At 42.0% G+C, this 21,641-nt stretch overlaps 1 protein-coding gene across 1 annotated transcript in view; it reads left to right on the plus strand.

Annotated features, from left to right (window-relative positions):
- The window catches only part of LOC126187324 (mortality factor 4-like protein 1), a 131,702-nt gene that overhangs the window by 75,429 nt on the left and 34,632 nt on the right, over nucleotides 1-21,641 (plus strand). Inside the window, exons 7-8 of the mRNA XM_049928342.1 lie at nucleotides 8,444-8,535; nucleotides 10,044-10,146. Coding sequence (XP_049784299.1) covers nucleotides 8,444-8,535; nucleotides 10,044-10,146 — 195 coding nt within the window. The remainder of the gene's footprint in view (nucleotides 1-8,443; nucleotides 8,536-10,043; nucleotides 10,147-21,641) is intronic.

Genomic DNA, 21,641 nt, shown 5'->3' on the forward strand with positions numbered 1-21,641 from the left:
CCGGCATCATGGTGTGGGGAGCGATCTCCTACACTGGCCGTACACCACTGGTGATCGTCGAGGGGACACTGAATAGTGCACGGTACATCCAAATCGTCATCGAACCCATCGTTCTACCATTCCTAGGGAACTTGCTGTTCCAACAGGACAATGCACGTCCGCATGTATCCCGTGCCACCCAACGTGCTCTAGAAGGTGTAAGTCAACTACCCTGGCCAGCAAGATCTCCGGATCTGTCCCCCATTGAGCATGTTTGGGACTGGATGAAGCGTCGTCTCTCGCGGTCTGCACGTCCAGCACGAACGCTGGTCCAACTGAGGCGCCAGGTGGAAATGGCATGGCAAGCCGTTCCACAGGACTACATCCAGCATCTCTACGATCGTTTCCATGGGAGAATAGCAGCCTGCATTGCTGCGAAAGGTGGATATACACTGTACTAGTGCCGACATTGTGCATGCTCTGTTGCCTGTGTCTATGTGCCTGTGGTTCTGTCAGTGTGATCATGTGATGTATCTGACCCCAGGAATGTGTCAATAAAGTTTCCCCTTCCTGGGACAATGAATTCACGGTGTTCTTATTTCAATTTCCAGGAGTGTAGTTTAAATCCTTGAAATTCGATGGCAAAGTTCATGTAACCCGTCTATGCTAAGATTGATAGCTTGGTACTATGTCAATCGACACTGACCTCATGCACTTCTTAGAGAATTTGTATTTACGAGTATTTATCCCTGATTACGTTTTAAAAATATTTTCAGATCGAAACTATGGTGACTTGCGTAATAAAACATTTTTCAAAAACATTTCAGTAAGAAGAAATAACTTCCCTATATTCAGTGGATTTTTTTTCATGTTAATTCTCAATATCAACTTCCAGCGTGAAGGTTTGAGACACTTTTAAAAGAATTATAAATGTTCATGTAGCTCTCTTTTGACTACATTAGTCAGGGAAGACTTTGTCAACACCAGATTTTTTTTTTTTTTTTTAATTTTTTTCCTTCAAATGATATAACTGGCCATTTTATTTTCGCACAATGGAGGGCTACCTCACAAATATCACACATGTTATCAGTTTGAGAGTCAAACTGTAATTTTTAACTTTTTACAATGTTTTTTTTTAATTTTGCAACTCATTAACAGTGAATACAGAGGTTCAAGACAATGGTGGAGTGATGTTCTCACATATGACACCATCAGCTCTATCTGCAGAAATGATCTGCACTGCCAAACACTGCTTCGAGGGGAACACCGCTAGAACACCTTGTGTGCATTCTCCTCGGATTACACGGAACAGGAAAAAAGAACAAATTTTAAGTACATATATTTAACAAACATTTATTCACAGTATTAACATAAGTAAGGCTTGGATGAGTTCGCTCAAATGGAGAATGAAGACAGTAGTGCCGACCCAAATTGGTGCACTACACACTCTGCAGTGTTACGCTTAGATACTCAGCTGATGCGACAGTGTCAAGCAGCACACCATTAATGCTGTATTTGGACATTACGGAATTGTTTTTCCTACTCATCTGCATTAATTTACCTTTTTATAAATTTAGAACAAGGTGCCACTCATCAAAGTCATTTTTTACTCTCCTACAGTCATTCAACAATGACATCTTCCCATGCACCACAGCATTGTCAGCAAACAACCACAGACTGCTGATCACCATGTCCATCAGATATTTTATGTATGTAGAGAATAAGAGTAATCCTATCACACAGCCCTTGGACGCTCCCAACAATACCCTTGTCTCTGATGAACACTTCTCATCGAGGACATATATGTAGTATCTTAGATACAAAGGTTTTGCATATTCTCAGAGTGATCTCACAATTCAGACTGGACGAAAACTTACACTTAGTTAACTGGTACAGCATTACAGCTATCTTCATTTTATTCCAAGCTCTTCAAAGGCATCATTTTCTCTGAGGGGAAACTTAGATGGCTTCTGTGCACTGGTGGACAGTGCTTAGTGGTCATTGGTTAGCTATTGGTTGGCAGTCATAACTCTCACAACCTTGACACCTGCCGTTGGTTGTGCACTGCAGCCCAGTTTTCTTTATGCTTGAAACAGGATTAACAACAAACAGTTTTAGAACAAATGTATAATCATCGAGAACTTTATTATTGTAAGGATGGTGGCTTATTTATTTGTGTTAAAAGTATGGATGTTCCACATGTGTATAAGAATATATGGTCTTTTTGTCTCTGAAGATTTATTTGCTCTAGTGTGTAAGTGCCCTTATGCCTTCTTGTATCTCTAAAAGTTTGGAGGGAATAACAAATGGACTTCAAATTAATGTGAGGATTGGTATTGTCCTAGTACAAGCTGATGTTACTGCATAGGGGACTAAATTCCTTAAACCTAAGAGGTTTGGGGAATACTCAATAATGACTTAGCTACACAACACACTTGATTCATAGTGGGATGTTGCACCATGCATTTAGATCCAATTGAATTACAACAGTAATGGGCATGTGATGGTGTTACAAAAACAAGTTGCTTAACAAAGAGTGTAAAAAGAAAGTTGAAGTAGATAAAATGCCTTTTTTGTTGTATTTAACAACCCAGTTTTACCTGACTGTATTAAAATCAGCTATATTTTCTTTACTGTGCACTCCATATCTTCTAAACCATTTGCAGTGCTTGGAGTAACAGAAATGTGTACTCACTTCACACCTACAGGCAATGGCTTTGTTACTTTCAAGGAGCTTGCAAGAAAGCTCATGAAACAGACAGGGAATGTCCCTTCCTTGTTGCAGAGAAGAAAGTTCAAGAGATCAGAATTAATTTAAAGCTGCAAAACGTCTTCAATATGCATCACCATTTGTAGTGATCTTGGGGGAAAAAAAGCTCAGTTTGTCTGCTCAGATACCACACTGACTTTAAAGCTACTCCTAAACATTCAAAGTACTACTCAGAATATTTTCACAGCTTTGCAGTCAGTCCTTAAAAAAATGAAGAAAGTAAGAAAGAATATTCAGGAAAGGAAATCTTAACTAAAAAGAAAAGTTATTGGATTTCATGCTTCCTTTATTATCCAACGAAGATGAATTTGTTATGATTGTGTAGGTAGATTATAAAGCCCATCTGATTAGTTTATTATGCATCATGAGTGTGCCTCCTCCCTCTTTTAATAAAACACTTTGTTTGGGAAAAGACACTTTGGTAACAGAAATACTAATTAATAGTGGATCCCATGGTATCTCCCCCATCCCCGTATAATTCAAATGGATTCAGAGGTCATAACAGAAGAATGCTGAAGATTAGATGGGTAGATCACATAACTAATGAGGAGGTATTGAATAGAATTGGGGAGAAGAGGAGTTTGTGGCACAACTTGACCAGAAGAAGGGATCGGTTGGTAGGACATGTTCTGAGGCATCAAGGGATCACCAATTTAGTATTGGAGGACAGCGTGGAAGGTAAAAATCGTAGGGGGAGACCAAGAGATGAATACACTAAGCAGATTCAGAAGGATGTAGGTTGCAGTAGGTACTGGGAGATGAAGAAGCTTGCACAGGATAGAGTAGCATGGAGTGCTGCATCAAACCAGTCTCAGGACTGAAGACCACAACAACAACAACTATTATTGAGTATTTAAAAATTTTTGTTGTGGGACGAACTATTTTGACCATGTCTCCAAAAGGCCTATATCAAACCATATATTGTCTTGTGACATTAGTCACAGGAAAGACAAAACACATGACGAAAGGGTTGAGGCTATGAGTTTATCAAGGACACGCACAACAATTCACTGATCCCACCTTCATGTCAACTTAGACTTATTCCCCTCTGTGTCAACTTACACACAGTCATTGCTACTTTTCATGCAGCTCAAACCATCACATTTATTGTTTTCACCTACCATAACATGAACCTTTCTACAGACGAGGTTTTACTGAGTTAGTCAAACAATTGCCACTCCTCCCACAATCTCCACCCGTCATCCATAACATACACATCTTTGTGTTAGAGATTTTATGCACATTATGTGATCAGAAGCTCTAAGCATACCTGTGTCATTTGTGGACTATCTAGTGACTCAGCTCAACTAAGTACGCCATCTGATCAATTCTGAATTATATAGGCTCGTCTGGGTACTTTTGACCACAAGATGACATGAGACACGGACCTGCCAGTATGAAAGGAGGTGGGAAGTATTGTGTTGTTATAGTCCGATCCACGAATGATGGTGGTTCACACATGTTGAGGCACGGATGAGGATTGTGTTGTTGACGATTCCAAGTGACAGTCGTGGTATGCGCATGCACGTGCTTTCCTCTTGGAGAAAGCGTATATCCTGCAAATTATGTCTCTCTCTTGCTTATGTGGTTTGTATCACTTACCATCACCATCAGTGATGACAACTTGTGACAGTTGGAATAAAAAGTCACGAAACAATTCGCTACGATCTCGTTTACTTGGTCATTGATCTGTTGAAGTGCTGATTGCTGCTTTGCAAACTCCACTGATCATCGGCCTCCTTGTTCGACTGCTGCTGCTTGTGGCTCAACATGTCTAAATGTCTAAAATGTTCACTGACGATATGTTTTTACGTATTTTTCTGCCAATCTCTGCTTTGAACAACTATAAAAAACATACAATTATTAAAGACCCTACATGTTCATCAATCATTCTGTGAAAGGCATCAAAGGGTGAAAGTCAGGAAGGAGCATTCCCATGAGAAGGTAGACAACCTTCAGGTACATCTGTATTAAATAATGAAGATCTGTCACCTTCTCCACTATAGTTGAAATCATGATTGATGGTGGTCGAGTTTAAACTTGCTCTGCATGTCTGCGTCCCGCATTATCCAACTATCAGTGAGCAGTGAGCATTGATTTCAGGAGTCTGCTGTGAATGTCATAGACAGTGCAAGCATTATACTTGATCATAGTGAGTTATTTAGTGAAATTTTATTCCGTTTGTTGTAAGTTGCCATGGCTGTTGGTGGTGGTGAGTGACAGATTGTGCACAAGCAAGTGAGAGACATTATTTGCAGTATACAAACTTTAACCTTAAAGCCCAGAGCACACGTATGTGCACACCTCAACCGTCACTTGCAACCAGTGACAATGCAATCACCACCCATGTCTCGAGCTGCGCAAGCTGCCATCGCTCGTGGATCGGACTATGGATGGAGTCCACAAAATGTCAGAACATATTTATTACATAACAGGTAACAACAAGGAACCCACTCTGCTATATCAGAAAAAGGCTGTAAAAATAATGCATCTGGACTTCAACAGTACAGTGGTATGTAATAATTGTATAGATTTCTGTGGTGAATTTTCCTTCTGTTATTATTAGTAGCCCATTATATGTGTGCAAACTCAAATCCATATGGTGTGTTCCATTGAAGCTAACTGGTGTACTTTGTAGTATTCTGTCCCACCTTAGGAATGTGTCTAAAGAGTTTCTCTTTGGAACAAATACTAACAAAGAGATAGAGGGGCTGGCCAGTACTTACCTCAGCTCAGTACAGCCGATAGATACACATAAAACAGAACCGAAAATTTACATTCCTAGCTTTCGGAACAAATGTTCCTTCATCAGGGAGGAGAGAGGGGAAAGAAAGGGAAGAAGGGAAAGGAGATTCAGTTACCCACAACCCAGGCTATGAAGTAACAGGGAAAGGAAAATAGGGAGGGTAGCAAGGATGGAGGCATGGTTGTCAGAGGGAAGCCAAAGTTTCTCTTTGGCCTTTTCAACTACATTTGGTAACAGGGACTGGATCCTGACATAAGTATTATCTTGATTCCCTTCTTAAAATCAAAGATAACTGTCTCAGCTTGCCTGCATCAGTTACATTGCCTAGCAATGACACTTGATGAGTCACAAACCGGCATCCTATGGTGATTCTAAAGTAGCAGAAATCGTGTCACCTTCAGACAGACAGTGCTCAGAAATTGTTGGTAATTTAGCTTAGTGTAAGCTGCCTTTCAAGATGCTTCCTGGTGCAGAGAAACAACTGAAAGAGTGGAAAATAAGCCACCAGGTCTGGATGGAATCCCAGTTCAATTTTATAAAGAGTACCCTATGGCATTGGCCCCTTACGTAGCTTGCATTTATTGCAACTGCCAGGTCAAAGTCCTAAGCGACTGGAAAAAAAGTGCAGGTTACTCCTGCTCATAAGATGGATAAAAAATGGACCTGCTAGATTACAGACCAATGTCATTAATATCACTTCTCACCTGAATTTTTAAACATATTCTGTGTTCAAATATAACAAATTTCCTTGAGACGAAAAAGCTTCTGTCCACAAATCAGCATGGTTTTAGAAACCATTGCTCATGTGAAACTCAGCTTGCCCTTGTCTCATGTGATGTATGCAAACTATGCATGAAGGGCAACAGACTGATTCCATATTTCTAGGTTTACAAAAACATTTGACACAGTGTAGTGCCTCGAGAATTTCTGGGTAAATTCTAGAAACCTGTCAGTTCCACCGAGAGATGAGTATGGTAAAGTAGAACTGTGTCTACTGCACCACAATAATGTGTGTGCAGGACGGACGTGTATCGCACGGATGATTGGCACGGGCAGGTAGTCGCCGAGCCAGCCTAAGAAGTTACACGTCCAGCTCAAGGAATAAACACGCCGTAGTCTGTTGAATGTCAAGCATTACTGTGAGAACATTTGAATGTTGTTGAAAGAAGAGAAGAGACAATTACTTATTCATTCATTCACTTACTTTTGTAAGGTCCGGACAGTTGTCTTGTTAAACTTTGAGAGATTTGTAGACTGTATTTAAGGAAAAATGAGTGTGATAGTTTCTGACGGACCAGAAGGTGTCGAACTTATGAGAATCGTTTAGTTGTATGAAAACTGTTATGTGTGATGAAAATACAATGGGACTGAGTTCAAAATATTTTCAAGCGTACGGAGTTATATTAAAAGTATAGAAAATTCCTCCAAAGCAGCATCTTATTTTTGGAGAAGAAGTTGGACAGAACATCGCAGCCGGCTATCCTGTAAAGAAGATCGGTGAAGCAACTCCCAGTAAGTTCGATATTCGAGGGGGGGTGTGAGATTTGCACACCAGTACCACACTGCCACCCTTAATCACTGGAAACCGTCAGTAAAGTGCTCCACTGCAGACTGGCAACAAAGGTACAAACATATGGAATAGGTTCCCAGGTGCGTGAGTAGCTCAAAGATTTCTTAAGTAATAGAATCCAGTATGTTATTCTCAACAGTAACTGTTCAACAGAGACAAGGGTATCATCAGGTGTGCTCCAGGAAAGTGTGATAGGACTGCTGTTATTTTCTATATACATAAAGGATCTGACGGACATGGTGGATAAAAATCAGCAATTGGTTGCTGATGATGCTGTGACTACACGAAGGTATCATCATCGAGTAACTGATGACTTAGACAAATTTCTAGTTGGTGTGATGAATGGCAGCTATCTCTAAATGTAAGTTAATGCAGATGAGTAAGGAAAAAAGACCTATTGTCTATGATTTTATGACCCACTATTCTTTTTCCACCAACACAACTACTCTCTTACATTTATGCTTTGAGGAATTTTTTAAAACAACTGTTGGTGTCAGTTTCAGTGGTGATTAATGAATATTTAACCAGCCTTGGTTTGCAACTTATAAACACCATTCCAAATGTTTGAAACTCTGGGAGATATTTGTATCTCATACAAAGCTTAAAGCTTGCCTGTGTGTGCATCTGCACAACCTGAAGATGGGTTCATAGAAAGCCTTGAATATTCTCAAGAGTCTTATGTGACAGAAACTAGGGAGTGAAAATTTCCTTTCTACTGCAACACTGATTGAGGTTCCATGCCTCAGTCAGGAGAAACAGAGCCCCTTTAGGATCAGTTCCCCATCTGCCTGCCTGCCCGTCAACACCCCTTTTTCTCATAAATGGGTAGAGGTATCAAGTTAAAATGTATGTCTAATTCTGAGGTCTATTGTTCCTTGTAAGTGTAAATAAATTTAAACTTCCAAATCAATGCAGTCAAAAGATACAGTCATTTACATCACATACTTCATATTCCCAAACTCACTCATCAAAACATGCAGATGAACTATCTACATAAATAATGAAATTTGTACAGAACCTTCAGAGATCAAGCTGACCTGAAACTCCTGGATGGTTTCCTCTCCCCCCCACCCCCCGACCCCCCACCCCACTCTCTCTCTCTCTCTCTTTTTAAAAAGTGCTTAAGACCCAGATGTTTGAGTACAGCTTGATATATTTTAATTTTATGATTTGAATCATAGTGGCAGATTGGGAGACCAGGTTATGGATGATACCAACCTTACAACAAAAATAGGTTCTTATTTGTTTTCAATTATTTATCTCTAAGGTAACCAATTGATGTAATACACCAGAATTGGAATGTAGAATTGGTGTGTCTTTTGACTGAGAATTTTAAGTAAAATCTCATAATTGTTCTCTTCATTTGCTTCCTCTCCAGCTTGTGGACCTACCTGCGAAGATAAGTGTTGACCAGATCCTGGATGCATATGTGAAACTTAAAACTTCAAGTAAAAGTAACACACCATACAAGTAAGTACCTATATGAATATCTTATTCAGCCCATATTTAAGTACTGCCACAAACAAACACAATTGCAGCTTTTAGTAGCTGATGTAATAAAGTTGAATATCATTCAGTTTGGACACCATTAAATGTGGTTGAGCTTAATAAAATTGTAGTAGTAATAGTTTCTGTTGTCTGTTCTACAAGATTATGGAATAGGAGGCAAACTTTTGCAAGCAATTAAAGGTCTTTACATGGATAGTCAGGCAGCAGTTAGAGTTGATGGTAAATTGAGTTCATGGTTCAGAGTAGTTTCAGGGGTAAGACAAGGCTGCAACCTGTCTCCACTGTTGTTCATATTATTTATGGATCATATATTGAAAACAATAGACTGGCTGGGTGAGATTAAGATATGTGAACACAAAATAAGCAGTCTTGCATATGCGGATGACTTAGTTGTGATGGCAGATTCGATTGAAAGTTTGCAAAGTAATATTTCAGAGCTAGATCAGAAATGTAAGGACTATGGTATGAAGATTAGCATCTCCAAAACGAAAGTAATGTCAGTGGGAAAGAAATATAAAGGGATTGAGTGCCAAATAGGAGGTACAAAGTTAGAACAGGTGGACGGTTTCAAGTACTTAGGATGCATATTCTCACAGGATGGCAACATAGTGAAAGAACTGGAAGCGAGGTGTAGCAAAGCTAATGCAGTGAGCACTCAGCTATGATCTACTCTCTTCTGCAAGAAGGAAGTCAGTACCAAGACTAAGTTATCTGTGCACCATTCAATCTTTCGACCAACTTTGTTGTATGGGAGCGAAAGCTGGGTGGATTCAGGTTACCTTATCAACAAGGTTGAGGTTACGGATATGAAAGTAGCTAGGATGATTGCAGGTACTAGTAGATGGGAACAATGGCAGGAGGGTGTCCACAATGAGGAAATCAAAGAAAAACTGGGAATGAACTCTATAGATGTAGCAGTCAGGGTGAACAGGCTTAGATGGTGGGGTCATGTTACACGCATGAGAGAAGCAAGGTTACCCAAGAGACTCATGGATTCAGCAGTAGAGGGTAGGAGGAGTCGGGGCAGACAGAGGAGAAGGTACCTGGATTCGGTTAAGAATGATTTTGAAGTAATAGGTTTAACATCAGAAGAGGCACCAATGTTAGCACTGAATAGGGGATCATGGAGGAACTGTATAAGGGGGGCTATGCTCCAGACTGAACGCTGAAAGGCATAATCAGTCTTAAATGATGATGATGATGAATAGTTTCTGATTTTTGTGGTCTACTACCGTACACTGATTTGCTCATTGCTGATTACAGGATGAAACAATGAATTTACATTTGGTTTCCTCTCCATGGATCTCTTAGTATCATAATCAAATACTGTGTTATATTTTGTCAAATATCAGCCAAATTTCTAGAATTTTTGGATTCTGTACTGCCTTTTGTATACATCAGTTCATCTGAATTATGTTGTCTGTATTACTAGCAAAATCACAATATCTAATATATGTTTTCTTCTTTAGAGAAAGTGCTGTTATTGAGGTTATCAATGGAATTCGTGAATATTTCAATGTGATGTTAGGCACGCAGCTTCTATACAAGTGGGAGAGACCTCAGTACAGTGAGGTGAGTGAATTCAACTTTATATTTTGGTAGCTACACTTTTCCTTGATAACTAACATAGAGTATTATGTACTACACTCAGGTAGCGGACCCGGGTTCGATTCCCAGCCAGGTTGGAGATTTTTCTCCACGTGTGGACTGGGTGTTGTGTTTTCCTCATCATATTTCATCTTCATCATTGTCACACTAATCACCCAGTGTGGCATCGATCGAAATAAGACTTGCAACTTGGCAGCCGAACTTCACTGCATGGGGCCTCCTGGCCATCAATGCCACACGATCATTTCATTTCATTTCTACAAATTACAGATCTGATCACATAAATAAATCCTCCATGGCTTACTCATTAACCTTTTGTTGGGCGTGGCTGGTGAGATTGACGTAGTTTTAAATTTTGTCAGTTGTTTGTCAACAGTCGAAAGCAGTCGTGTCTTTTTGCTAGAAATGTCACTTGTCCAAACCCTTTTGCTTGTTGTGCACTTCAGTATCGAAGAGACTGCTCTGTTATGGAGATACATGATGATTTATCAGTGTTGTGCACCGAACCCAACCACATTTTATAACCACATTTTATTTAAATAGTACACATATTTGGTTCTCGGCATAATTTCATTAGTACAAAGCAACTTAAGAATGTAAAACACATTTTTGCTTTCTTTCTGAAAACTTTGTTATGGCTGTATGAATATCAAGTATCAAATTGATACAATACATCTGATAGCATTATTTTACCAAAATATTATCATTTGAGGTACAGTATACTTGATTGTGAATGGCTACAGTAAGATGTATACTATCCTCAACCTAAAATATTACGAAGAAATCCAAGAGATGTTTATAGAGGATAATAATGGAATTCAAGAGAATTTTGAAGACAAAATGGATGCAGATTGTGATAATGGAACTAAAGTTCTGCAGGAAGATTCAGAAACAGAGGAAGATGACAGTGAATATGGCAAGGAAGTACTTCAGGAAAATGACCATCACTGTATTGGAAGGAACAAAGTGACAAGATGGAATAAAGTTCCACTATCACAGAGAGTATGTTTCAGGGCCCACAATATTCAGATGTTACCTGCATCTTTAGGTATGGCAGAACTGGCGAAAACTCTTATGGGATGCTGGAATTGCCTCTTAGATGATGACATTTTGCCCATTATAGTTCTGTATGCAAATCACAATATTAAAATCATCAAAGCATCATTTCAGTATGAGAAAGGCATAAAACTAGTAGATGTTATTGAACTGAAAACCTTCATTGGTCTTTTGTTTTTGGTTAGTGTTAACAAAAGTAACTGACAAAGCTTAGAGAATCTTAGGGGAATGGGTGAGGAAGGTATTAAAAAATTATGCCTCGTTATGAACACACAGTGTTTCACACTCCCCCATTAGGTTATAATCTTGCGATTTGTGATCAAAGGAGACAATTACATAATATGGCTGTGATTTGGGAAATATTTTCTGTGTTTATACAGAGTTGTCAGAAGTTCCATACACTCAGAGAAACTGTTATGGTGTAAACAGGAAGCAATATACATACAGAAAACCAATCGAACGTAGCATAAATATACAGGGTGGTCAGAAACAGTCTTTAAAGTTTGTAAGGGTGTTGTGGGGTAGGTTGTGCTGGGAAATAATTGTTAAGACATTCGACATGTTGCGCTGTTTCAGAGTTAATTATCATTGAAGTTAGCTAATTAGGCCATTGTGCGCACAAATTGAAGCGACCTGTGAGAGGCAGTGTCTTCAGATGTGTTCTTCATTTGATTTCCTAAAACTGAAGAAGAGAGTGATAAAAATGGATCTGGCATGGTAGTAAGGATCAAACCAAAGCCAAAGGCTGAATAGTCTCATGTGCTATTGTCTACACCAGGCATGGGCAACCTTTGGTGGCCTGTGGACCTGATTCACAGACTAAGCTCGTGTGCCACATCATCACAACAGAACAACACTCCTAGAGCATAAAGTCAAAATTATAGTGTCTGTGACTTTAATGTTTATGAGGAAATGAACAGATATGAAGAACACCCATTTCCCGACAAGCCACGCCAACAAATTGTGCCTCGAAACACGTGTTTTTGAGAAAATGTTCATTTTAGGGAATTTCTTCCATAGGCCAAAATGAAACCAATTGCGAACCAGATGCAGCCCTCGGACTGCCAGTTGCTGACCTGTCATCTACATTATGAGAACAACTGACACTAATTGCCACCTACAGGCCACGTCAATTTTTGCATGAAGCGGGCTGGTTGGCTAACTTCAGAGCTAATTAACTCAGAAATAGTGGAAAGCATCAAATTTTTCTCTGAATAATTTTGTTTTCAGCACAACCTGCCCTGCAACACCCCTTACAAGCTTTTCAGACTGTTTCTGACCTCCTTTGTATAATCTCTTGTTGTTTTCAGGTATTTTACCTGTATAATTTTGGATGTTGTTCTGCGACTTGTGAACCTATTTGTCAGTCTGGTTGAAATGTGATTCACTGTATCAGCTTGCTAGAGGACCTAGAAACAAAAAATATTTCTTTTGTTGGGACAATGAAGAAAAACAAGTGTGGGATTCCTCCAGAGATTACTATCAGTAAAGGTGGGTCTGCTGCAATTCACTTTTTGGCTTCAAGAAAAGCTGTGATATAGTTAAAGAGGAAAGTGTCTGATGCTGGCATCAAGCTTGATGCTGAAACAGGAGAGAAGCAATCCATTGTAACATACCTGTATTATGAAGGCACTAAAGGTGGAATCGACACTACAGATAAACTCACCTCTCTGTGGAATGTTGCAGTAAATGCGTGTCATTTTACCAGACCTACTTTTTTTCCTGTGTTCAGTATGAGTGGGGTCATTGATGTGAGTAATTAATTTTGGGAACAACAAAAATTGCATCTGAAGCAAGGGATACCTTACACAACATCCAACAATGAAAAATCCAGAATGGGAAACTCACAATGTTATGAAAAGGGTAGTTGCTACTCACCATGTAGTGGAGATGGTGAGTTACAGATAGGCACAACAAAAAGACCTTCAAACAAAGCTTTTGGGCAAACAGCCTTCATCAGAATAGACAACATACACAGACACACACTCCTGAAAACGCAACTCACACTCACAAGTTCACAGTCTTGCAATGACCTTCAAAACCTGGCACCCTGAATTAGTTGCAGAGCATCTTAAGTTGTTCTGGGATAGCATCGTTCTGCCATATTTCTGGCTATTGATCTGTTTAGATTATCCATTGTCCATCAAAAATTTTGCACCTTGTAAACTCATGCTTGAGAACAGATTCTTACCACGAAAATGGGGGAGCAGTATGGCCGAGAATAGGCAGTAAGAAAGTTGGAATGTTTCTGATTGTTCCGGAGATGATGCTTATATTCTGGTTGAGCTGCATGTCAGCGAGTTTAATGTACAGTCTGTTGATCCAGACTGAAACACAATATTTTGCGACAGGGTACACCAGTCCAAGAGCAAAAATTCTTATTATTGGGGCTGATGAACCACATGTCATACCACAAGATTTCTGCAAAAAGTTATTTCTTTTCTCCATCTTAACAGCAGTTCTCAGGAAGTGCTCTCTAAAGCTGAGTGTCCTGTAAAGAGTGAGCTGTAGACAACATGTACTTCTGTGATGGCTCAGCTGTTTCTCTTTAAAACATACCTTTATTTCGTTGGGGAAAGAAACAACAGATCCCCCCCACCCCCTTGCTTTCTGAGTTTAACGTTGACTCGAACAAATGTCATTCAAAGACAGAGTCAATTAAAAAAATATATTAGTAATACAAGAGTCTTACAGGCTTCGTCTGAGAAGGGAGTGGGCAGAAGAATCTGCCAACAGTTGCGTAACATTTTCTCTTATATCTGTCTCCCCCACCCCTCCCCCTCCTCTCAGAAGTTGAAGTGTTACCTCAGATCTGTCTCAGTTAATTTGTAGTTATAATTTAAGCTGTAATGGTACAGGAATCACAATATGACTAGCTGAGATCCCTTTTTCACTTGCCGTAGTTATGTAATGCGGTTATTCTTGTCATTGACTTCATCTCTGGAGGCTGGAATCTTGGGACTGAAAATGTAAATTCAAACTAACTCGCGAATACACAGTTAAGAAGTATTACTTCTGTGGAGTCCTTCCCACTCGTCTCTTATTGGGTGCCTAAAGGATGCTGCTTTCTCAGATAGCTATGCGACAACTAAAGCAATTCACATTAATGGTATTTATTTCAATAAAGTAGACTGACAATACTTAACTTTGGTTTACAATGGTGTCACAAACAATGGGTGACATGCAAATAATCAATGTCCTTTGGTATATACAGTGTCCATGCAAGTAATGGATATGGATCACTAGTGTCCGTCTTCTGCTGTTCAGCTGAGACTGGCAGGAACAGCACTTATATTCTCCTCGGCTAGAGGCAGCTCCTGTCGTGGTGTGGTCCTAGTCAGCGAACTATTGGCTGGCGTCATCTCACAGCCTTCTCTGCTCTTGCATTCTTCATCTGTGTGCCGCCACTTGTCATTACGCCGGAATGTCGTCCCCCCCCCCTCAAAGTGTAGGGAGTTCCATCACCGCTGGGGAATCGGGAGGGTGGGCGCATCACTGGACTGGAAACTGTCAAGCTTCCGGTCGTACCCCACCATCCGGCATTTGCTCTGGCGGAAACGTCCCCCAGAAAACTAAGAGAAGGGTACACGCCCACCTCCTGATGCCATGAACCAGATGAAGGTGGCAACTGCTGCAGTGTGGGCGGGTTCACCCTCCATTGGTAGGACGAGAGGAGGGGAAGGTGCCGTCTCCATGGGGTCGTCTCGAGTTGTTGTGATGACACCCTCTGGCGGCTGCCTGCAGCCACGCTGCCCTCTGGATCCGTGAATCTGGGGGAAGAGACACTGAAAGATCATCGTACCCATGACACAGGTGAAGCTGATTTTGATTTCGGCGCAGCACGCCATCTGGACCTGAATGAAGATACATGCAAGCGCCAAGTCGATGGACAATCTCGCCTTGTGCCCACAGTCTACTGCTGCTAAAAACCCTGCAAAAGACAATATCATGTGGTGCTAAGTGATACTTGCAGCCTTCCTTTGGTGCTGGATGCTGAGGAGGGTGGAGTAGGTGGAGCAGTGTCCGATGGCGGCAGCCGTGAAACAATTATGCCAGCGATGGTCCATCTCCTGGGTGCGAACGATAGGAGACGAGAAACATTTGCAGTGCTTGATTCCTGGTGTGTGCGGAGCAAAGTTTGGCCATCTGCTGCTTGAAGGTTCTAACAAAATGTTCCTCTTCGCCATTTGACTGTGGATGGAGCAATGCACTAATGAGATACTGTATGCCCTTGCATTCACAGAATGTTTCAAATTCATTTGATGCGAACTGAGGGCCATCATCTGACACTAGTACTTTGGGTGAACCTTTGAGGCAAAAAATCGATGACAGCACCTGAATTGTGCTATGTGACATTGTTGAGTTCATTGGCACAGCAAAAGGAAACTTGCTATACGAGTCAACCACAATCAACCAACAAATGTTCCAAAAGGGTTCCGCAAAGTCTATGTGCACATATTGCCATGGTGATTGCGTCTTAGGCCAAGCAGAGTATTTTTTTGGAGGAACGGACTGATTTTCCGCACATGCGTGACACTGTGATGTCATCTGTTCTACTTGGGTGTCCATACCCTGCCAAGTACAGTGTCGACAGGCTGTTTCGTATGAACAATCCCCCAGTGTCCTTGATGAAGTAACTGCAACACTTCTTTTTGCAAAGCTTTAGGAATCAACACACGTGACTGTCCACCATCATATTGAACAAGAATTACACCTTTCTGTACAGTGAGGCTATGCTGACGGGCAAAGTATTGGCGCACTACAGTGTTCGTTATGCTGTGCAAGGAACGAGGCCAAGATGTGCAAATGTATTTTAGCAAAATGTTCAAATCTGAATCAGCTTCCATGGCCTGTGCAATTTTCCTATAATTCAGTGGAAAAATTGAAGCAATTCAGAATCCTGATCATCAATGTGACAACAAGATGCAGCAGAAGTGTCAAAGTTTGTGTTAGGGCCAATCGGAAGACATGAAAGTGCGTCCGCATTACCCTGTTGAGCTGTCAGATGATACACAATCTTGTACTGGTATTGAGACAAAAACAATGCCCAGTTTTGCAATTTTTGGGCAGTTCGTACAGGAACTGGTTTCGACGGATGAAACAAGGACTGCAAAGGCTTATGATCTGTTACTAAATAGAATTTTCTGCCGTACAAACAGTGGTGAAATTTAGTGACACCATACAAAATAGCCAAAGCCTCTTTTTCAGTTTGTGAATAGTTACACTGATCTTTGGACAACACTTTTATGCGAAAGCAATAGGCCTGTCTTTATCACCAGTTCTGTGTGAAAGTACTACACCGATTCCATAAGAGGAAGCATCAACTTGCAATACAACTTGTTTGTCAGGATCAAAGTGAACTAAGCATCGATCACTGAGCAATGCATCTTTAAAGTCTTGAAAAGCTACTTGGCACTCATCTGTTCTGACAAAGGGGACATTCTTGCGATGCAAGTGAGCCGCGTTTTGCGCAGCATTCGGTATGAACTGAATACAATAGTTCATTTTCCCTAAAACTGTCTGTAATTCCGTGACATTGTGAGGAACTGGCAAATCTCGTACTGCTAACAAATGCAACTGAAAAAGATGTACACCTTGACTGTTTATGACATGACCAAGATACTGCAACTCAGGTTTTAAAAAATCACATTTGTCCAGTCTACACTTTAGTCCTGCATCAGATAACACATGAAACAAAGCACACAAATTTGCAATATGTTCTTCAGGTGTACGACCTGCTATGACAATGTTGTCCAAATAGTTTCAACAATTTGGCACTTGTGCAGTCAGCTGTTCCAAATACCATTGGAAAATGGTGGGTGCAGAAGCACTGATAAAAGGCAAACACAAATATTTAAACAAACTCAAATGAGTATTCACAACACACACTTTTTGAGATTCTTCATCAAGCGATATTTGAAGGTATGCGTCGCACAAATCAATTTTTGAAAAGTCATGTTCCGCTGCTAATTTGTGCACGAGATCCTCTGGACATGGCAATGGATAAGTATCAATGACAGTTTGTGGGTTAACTGTTGACTTAACTAGTGGACTTGCCCATTGACTAGCTGATATTGGCGCAATTCCTCCGCTATCTTGCAATTCTTTACGTTCATCTGCAACTTTGTCCCGTAATGCAATGGGAACGGTTCTGGCCCGGCAAAATTTCAGCTGAGCATTGTCTTCCAGAGTAACATGTGCTACAAAATTGTGAGCCTTGCCTAAACCTTCAGAAAAGAGTTCCAGGAAGTCTTTTAGCAAGCTAGCTACACTGCCTTTTGCGTGGAATGCAGACACTGACAATACACAGGCCTCAGTGTTAAAGCCAAACAAATCAGAAGAATCAAGACCAAATATGTTCTGACCATTGCGTGATTGTAGCACTGTAAAGTCACTGATCGCGTATGCGAGCAATACATGGCAGGCAAAGTACGTTCCGAGAACAGGATTGTCTTGTCCATTATAAGCCGTCAGTTGCGTCATAGTTTTAGACAGCCGTGGGAAGCCTAACAGTTCATATGTGTGATGATTTAGCAGTGTGACAGAGGCACTCGTGTCCAACTAAAATTTCCCACAAAGAAGTAATTGAACAAAAAGTTCAGGTATCACTGATGAAACTGCACACTTGCTAGTTGCAGTCTTGGAATATACTGCATTAATGACGTGGGCATTGTGACTAGATTTTTGTGAGTGGGCCGAATCCTTATATTTGTTCCGTTGCCAACATATGGTTTGCACATGTCCTTTCTGACCACAAGTTTAACACTGAGCTTGTCAGGAGGGGCAGTCTTGGCATTTGTGCCGTGAATAACACCAAGTGAAAGAGTTAGTTCTGTTCGGCTGTTCAGCCGTCTGTTTAGTGAATGGCTTACGCAACACATAGAAGTGTTTACTTGGCGTGGCTAGTGCAAGCTGCTGCTGGATGGACCGATCGCAAATAAGGAACTCAACCCGAAAAATGGGTGGCTGCTCAAATTTATCAGCTGACAGGGCACCTGAATTGTATTGATCTAGTATTTGCACTACCTGCTGAAGTGATGGATCGGACTGTTTCCAAATCTGGTCTCTGAGTTTGACATCAGGAATATTGTACATGATTGCATCATGCAACATAACATCTGAATATAAAGCACCGCAAGCAAATTTGAATTTGCAGTTCCTTGTCATACCCTGCAAATCTGTTATCCGCTAGCGATAAGTTTGTTCTGACTTTAAGAATTTAAACCTAGCTGCTACCACATTCACTTGTTGGTCATAATACACTCCTGGAAATGGAAAAAAGAACACATTGACACCGGTGTGTCAGACCCACCATACTTGCTCCGGACACTGCGAGAGGGCTGTACAAGCAATGATCACACGCACGGCACAGCGGACACACCAGGAACCGCGGTGTTGGCCGTCGAATGGCGCTAGCTGCGCAGCATTTGTGCACCGCCGCCGTCAGTGTCAGCCAGTTTGCCGTGGCATACGGAGCTCCATCGCAGTCTTTAACACTGGTAGCATGCCGCGACAGCGTGGACGTGAACCGTATGTGCAGTTGACGGACTTTGAGCGAGGGCGTATAGTGGGCATGCGGGAGGCCGGGTGGACGTACCACCGAATTGCTCAACACGTGGGGCGTGAGGTCTCCACAGTACATCGATGTTGTCGCCAGTGGTCGGCGTAAGGTGCACGTGCCCGTCGACCTGGGACCGGATCGCAGCGACGCACGGATGCACGCCAAGACCGTAGGATCCTACGCAGTGCCGTAGGGGACTGCACCGCCACTTCCCAGCAAATTAGGGACACTGTTGCTCCTGGGGTATTGGCGAGGACCATTCGCAACCGTCTCCATGAAGCTGGGCTACGGTCCCGCACACCGTTAGGCCGTCTTCCGCTCACGCCCCAACATCGTGCAGCCCGCCTCCAGTGGTGTCGCAACAGGCGTGAATGGAGGGACGAATGGAGACGTGTCGTCTTCAGCGATGAGAGTCGCTTCTGCCTTGGTGCCAATGATGGTCGTATGCGTGTTTGGCGCCGTGCAGGTGAGCGCCACAATCAGGACTGCATACAACCGAGGCACACACGGCCAACACCCGGCATCATGGTATGGGGAGCGATCTCCTACACTGGCCGTACACCACTGGTGATCGTCGAGGGGACACTGAATAGTGCACGGTACATCCAAACCGTCATCGAACTCATCGTTCTACCATTCCTAGACCGGCAAGGGAACTTGCTGTTCCAACGGGACAATGCATGTCCGCATGTATCCCGTGCCACCCAACGTGCTCTAGAAGGTGTAAGTCAACTACCCTGGCCAGCAAGATCTCCGGATCTGTCCCCCATTGAGCATGTTTGGGACTGGATGAAGCGTCGTCTCACGCGGTCTGCACGTCCAGCACGAACGCTGGTCCAACTGAGGCGCCAGGTGGAAATGGCATGGCAAGCCGTTCCACAGGACTACATCCAGCATCTCTACGATCGTCTCCATGGGAGAATAGCAGCCTGAATTGCTGCGAAAGGTGGATATACACTGTACTAGTGCCGACATTGTGCATGCTCTGTTGCCTGTGTCTATGTGCCTGTGGTTCTGTCAGTGTGATCATGTGATGTATCTGACCCCAGGAATGTGTCAATAAAGTTTCCCCTTCCTGGGACAATGAATTCACGGTGTTCTTATTTCAATTTCCAGGAGTGTAGTTAGTGAGTGTACCATCTGGTCGTAAGCAAGTTCACTCTGAGTGATGCTAGGAAAATGTTTGTTGATAAGGCGGAACACTACACTTCCTACTGTGGATAAGAAATAATGGCTTTTCACAGTACCTGGCACATGGTGGGTGAGGATGTGGGCTTCAAATTGGGGAAAACCACTTGAGCCATTCCTCCACTTTGTTCACGGAACAGTCGAAAAGGCGGTATAGCTGTAGGTGGCGCTTGTTCCGTTGGGTGCGCAGCGTTGGCTAGTAGGTTCTGCACAGTGTTGAGCAGGGTGGAGATTTGCTGCATCTGGAACTGAAACATCTGCATTAGCTGCATTGCAACTAACACCTGCGGCTGTGGTGCCCGAGCAGGGAGTGGAACAGGTGGGTTGGGCATTTTGGAAGAGACAAATGCTACAAACAGACAAGGCAAGCAAGGACAAAAGCAAAGAAAATTTTGGCAACCCCCACCTGAAAACACTGATTAGCAAAAGAAACTGTAAAAAGTGACTAAACGCCCCTGCAAGACAAGAGAGAATTAAGGTGCCAGCAAACAAAAAAAAGAACGAAAATTCCATGGTCGTCAGACTCGGGATTTGTTTGTAACTCATCGCCAATGTGTGGTCCTGCCCACTCGTCTCTCACAGGGTGCCTAAAAGATAATGCTATCTCAGATAGCTATACAGCAATTCAAGCAATTCACATTAATGGTTTGTATTACAATAAAGTAGATTGACAGTACTTAACTTTGGTTTACAATGATGTCACAAGCGATGGGCAACATGCAAACAGTGTCCTTTGCTATATACAATATCCATGTTAGTAATGGATATGGGTCGCAAATAATAGCTCTACTAGTGTACGTCTACTACTGTCCGGCCGAGGCTGCCAGGAGCGGTGCTTATATTCTCGTCGGCTAGAGGCCGCTCCTGTCGTGGTGCAGTACTAGTCAGCGAACTATTGGCTGATGTCATCTCACAGCCTTCTCTGCTACTGCGTTCTTCATCTTTGTGCTGGCACTTGTTGTTATGCTGGAATAGCTTCTTAATGAAACGTTAACATTGACATCTACATCTACATCTACATCCATACTCCGCAAAACACCTGACGGTGTGTGGCGGAGGGTACCTTGAGTACCTCTATCGGTTTTCCCTTCTATTCCAGTCTCGTATTGTTCGTGGAAAGAAGGATTGTCGGTATGCCTCTGTGTGGGCTCTAATCTCTCTGATTTTATCCTCATGGTCTCTTCATGAGATATATGTAGGAGGGAGCAGTATACTGCTTGACTCCTCGGTGAAGGTATGTTCTCGAAACTTCAACAAAAGCCCGTACCGAGCTACTGAGCGTCTCTTCTGCAGAGTCTTCCACTGGAGTTTATCTATCATATCCGTAACGCTTTCGCAATTACTAAATGATCCTGTAACGAAGCGCGCTGCTCTCCGTTGGATCTTCTCTATCTCTTCTATCGACCCTATCTGATATGGATCCCACACTGCTGAGCAGTATTAAAGCAGTGGGCAAACAAGCGTACTGTAACCTACTTCCTTTGTTTTTGGATTGCATTTCCTTAGAATTCTTCCAATGAATCTCAGTCTGGCATCTGCTTTTCCAACGATCAACTTTATTTTATCATTCCATTTTAAATCACTCCTAATGCGTACTCCCAGATAATTTATGGAATTAACTGCTCCCAGTTGCTGACCTGTTATTTTGTAGCTA

The sequence above is a fragment of the Schistocerca cancellata genome, chromosome 5 (genome assembly GCF_023864275.1).
Source record: "Schistocerca cancellata isolate TAMUIC-IGC-003103 chromosome 5, iqSchCanc2.1, whole genome shotgun sequence".
Taxonomy (NCBI): domain Eukaryota; kingdom Metazoa; phylum Arthropoda; class Insecta; order Orthoptera; family Acrididae; genus Schistocerca; species Schistocerca cancellata.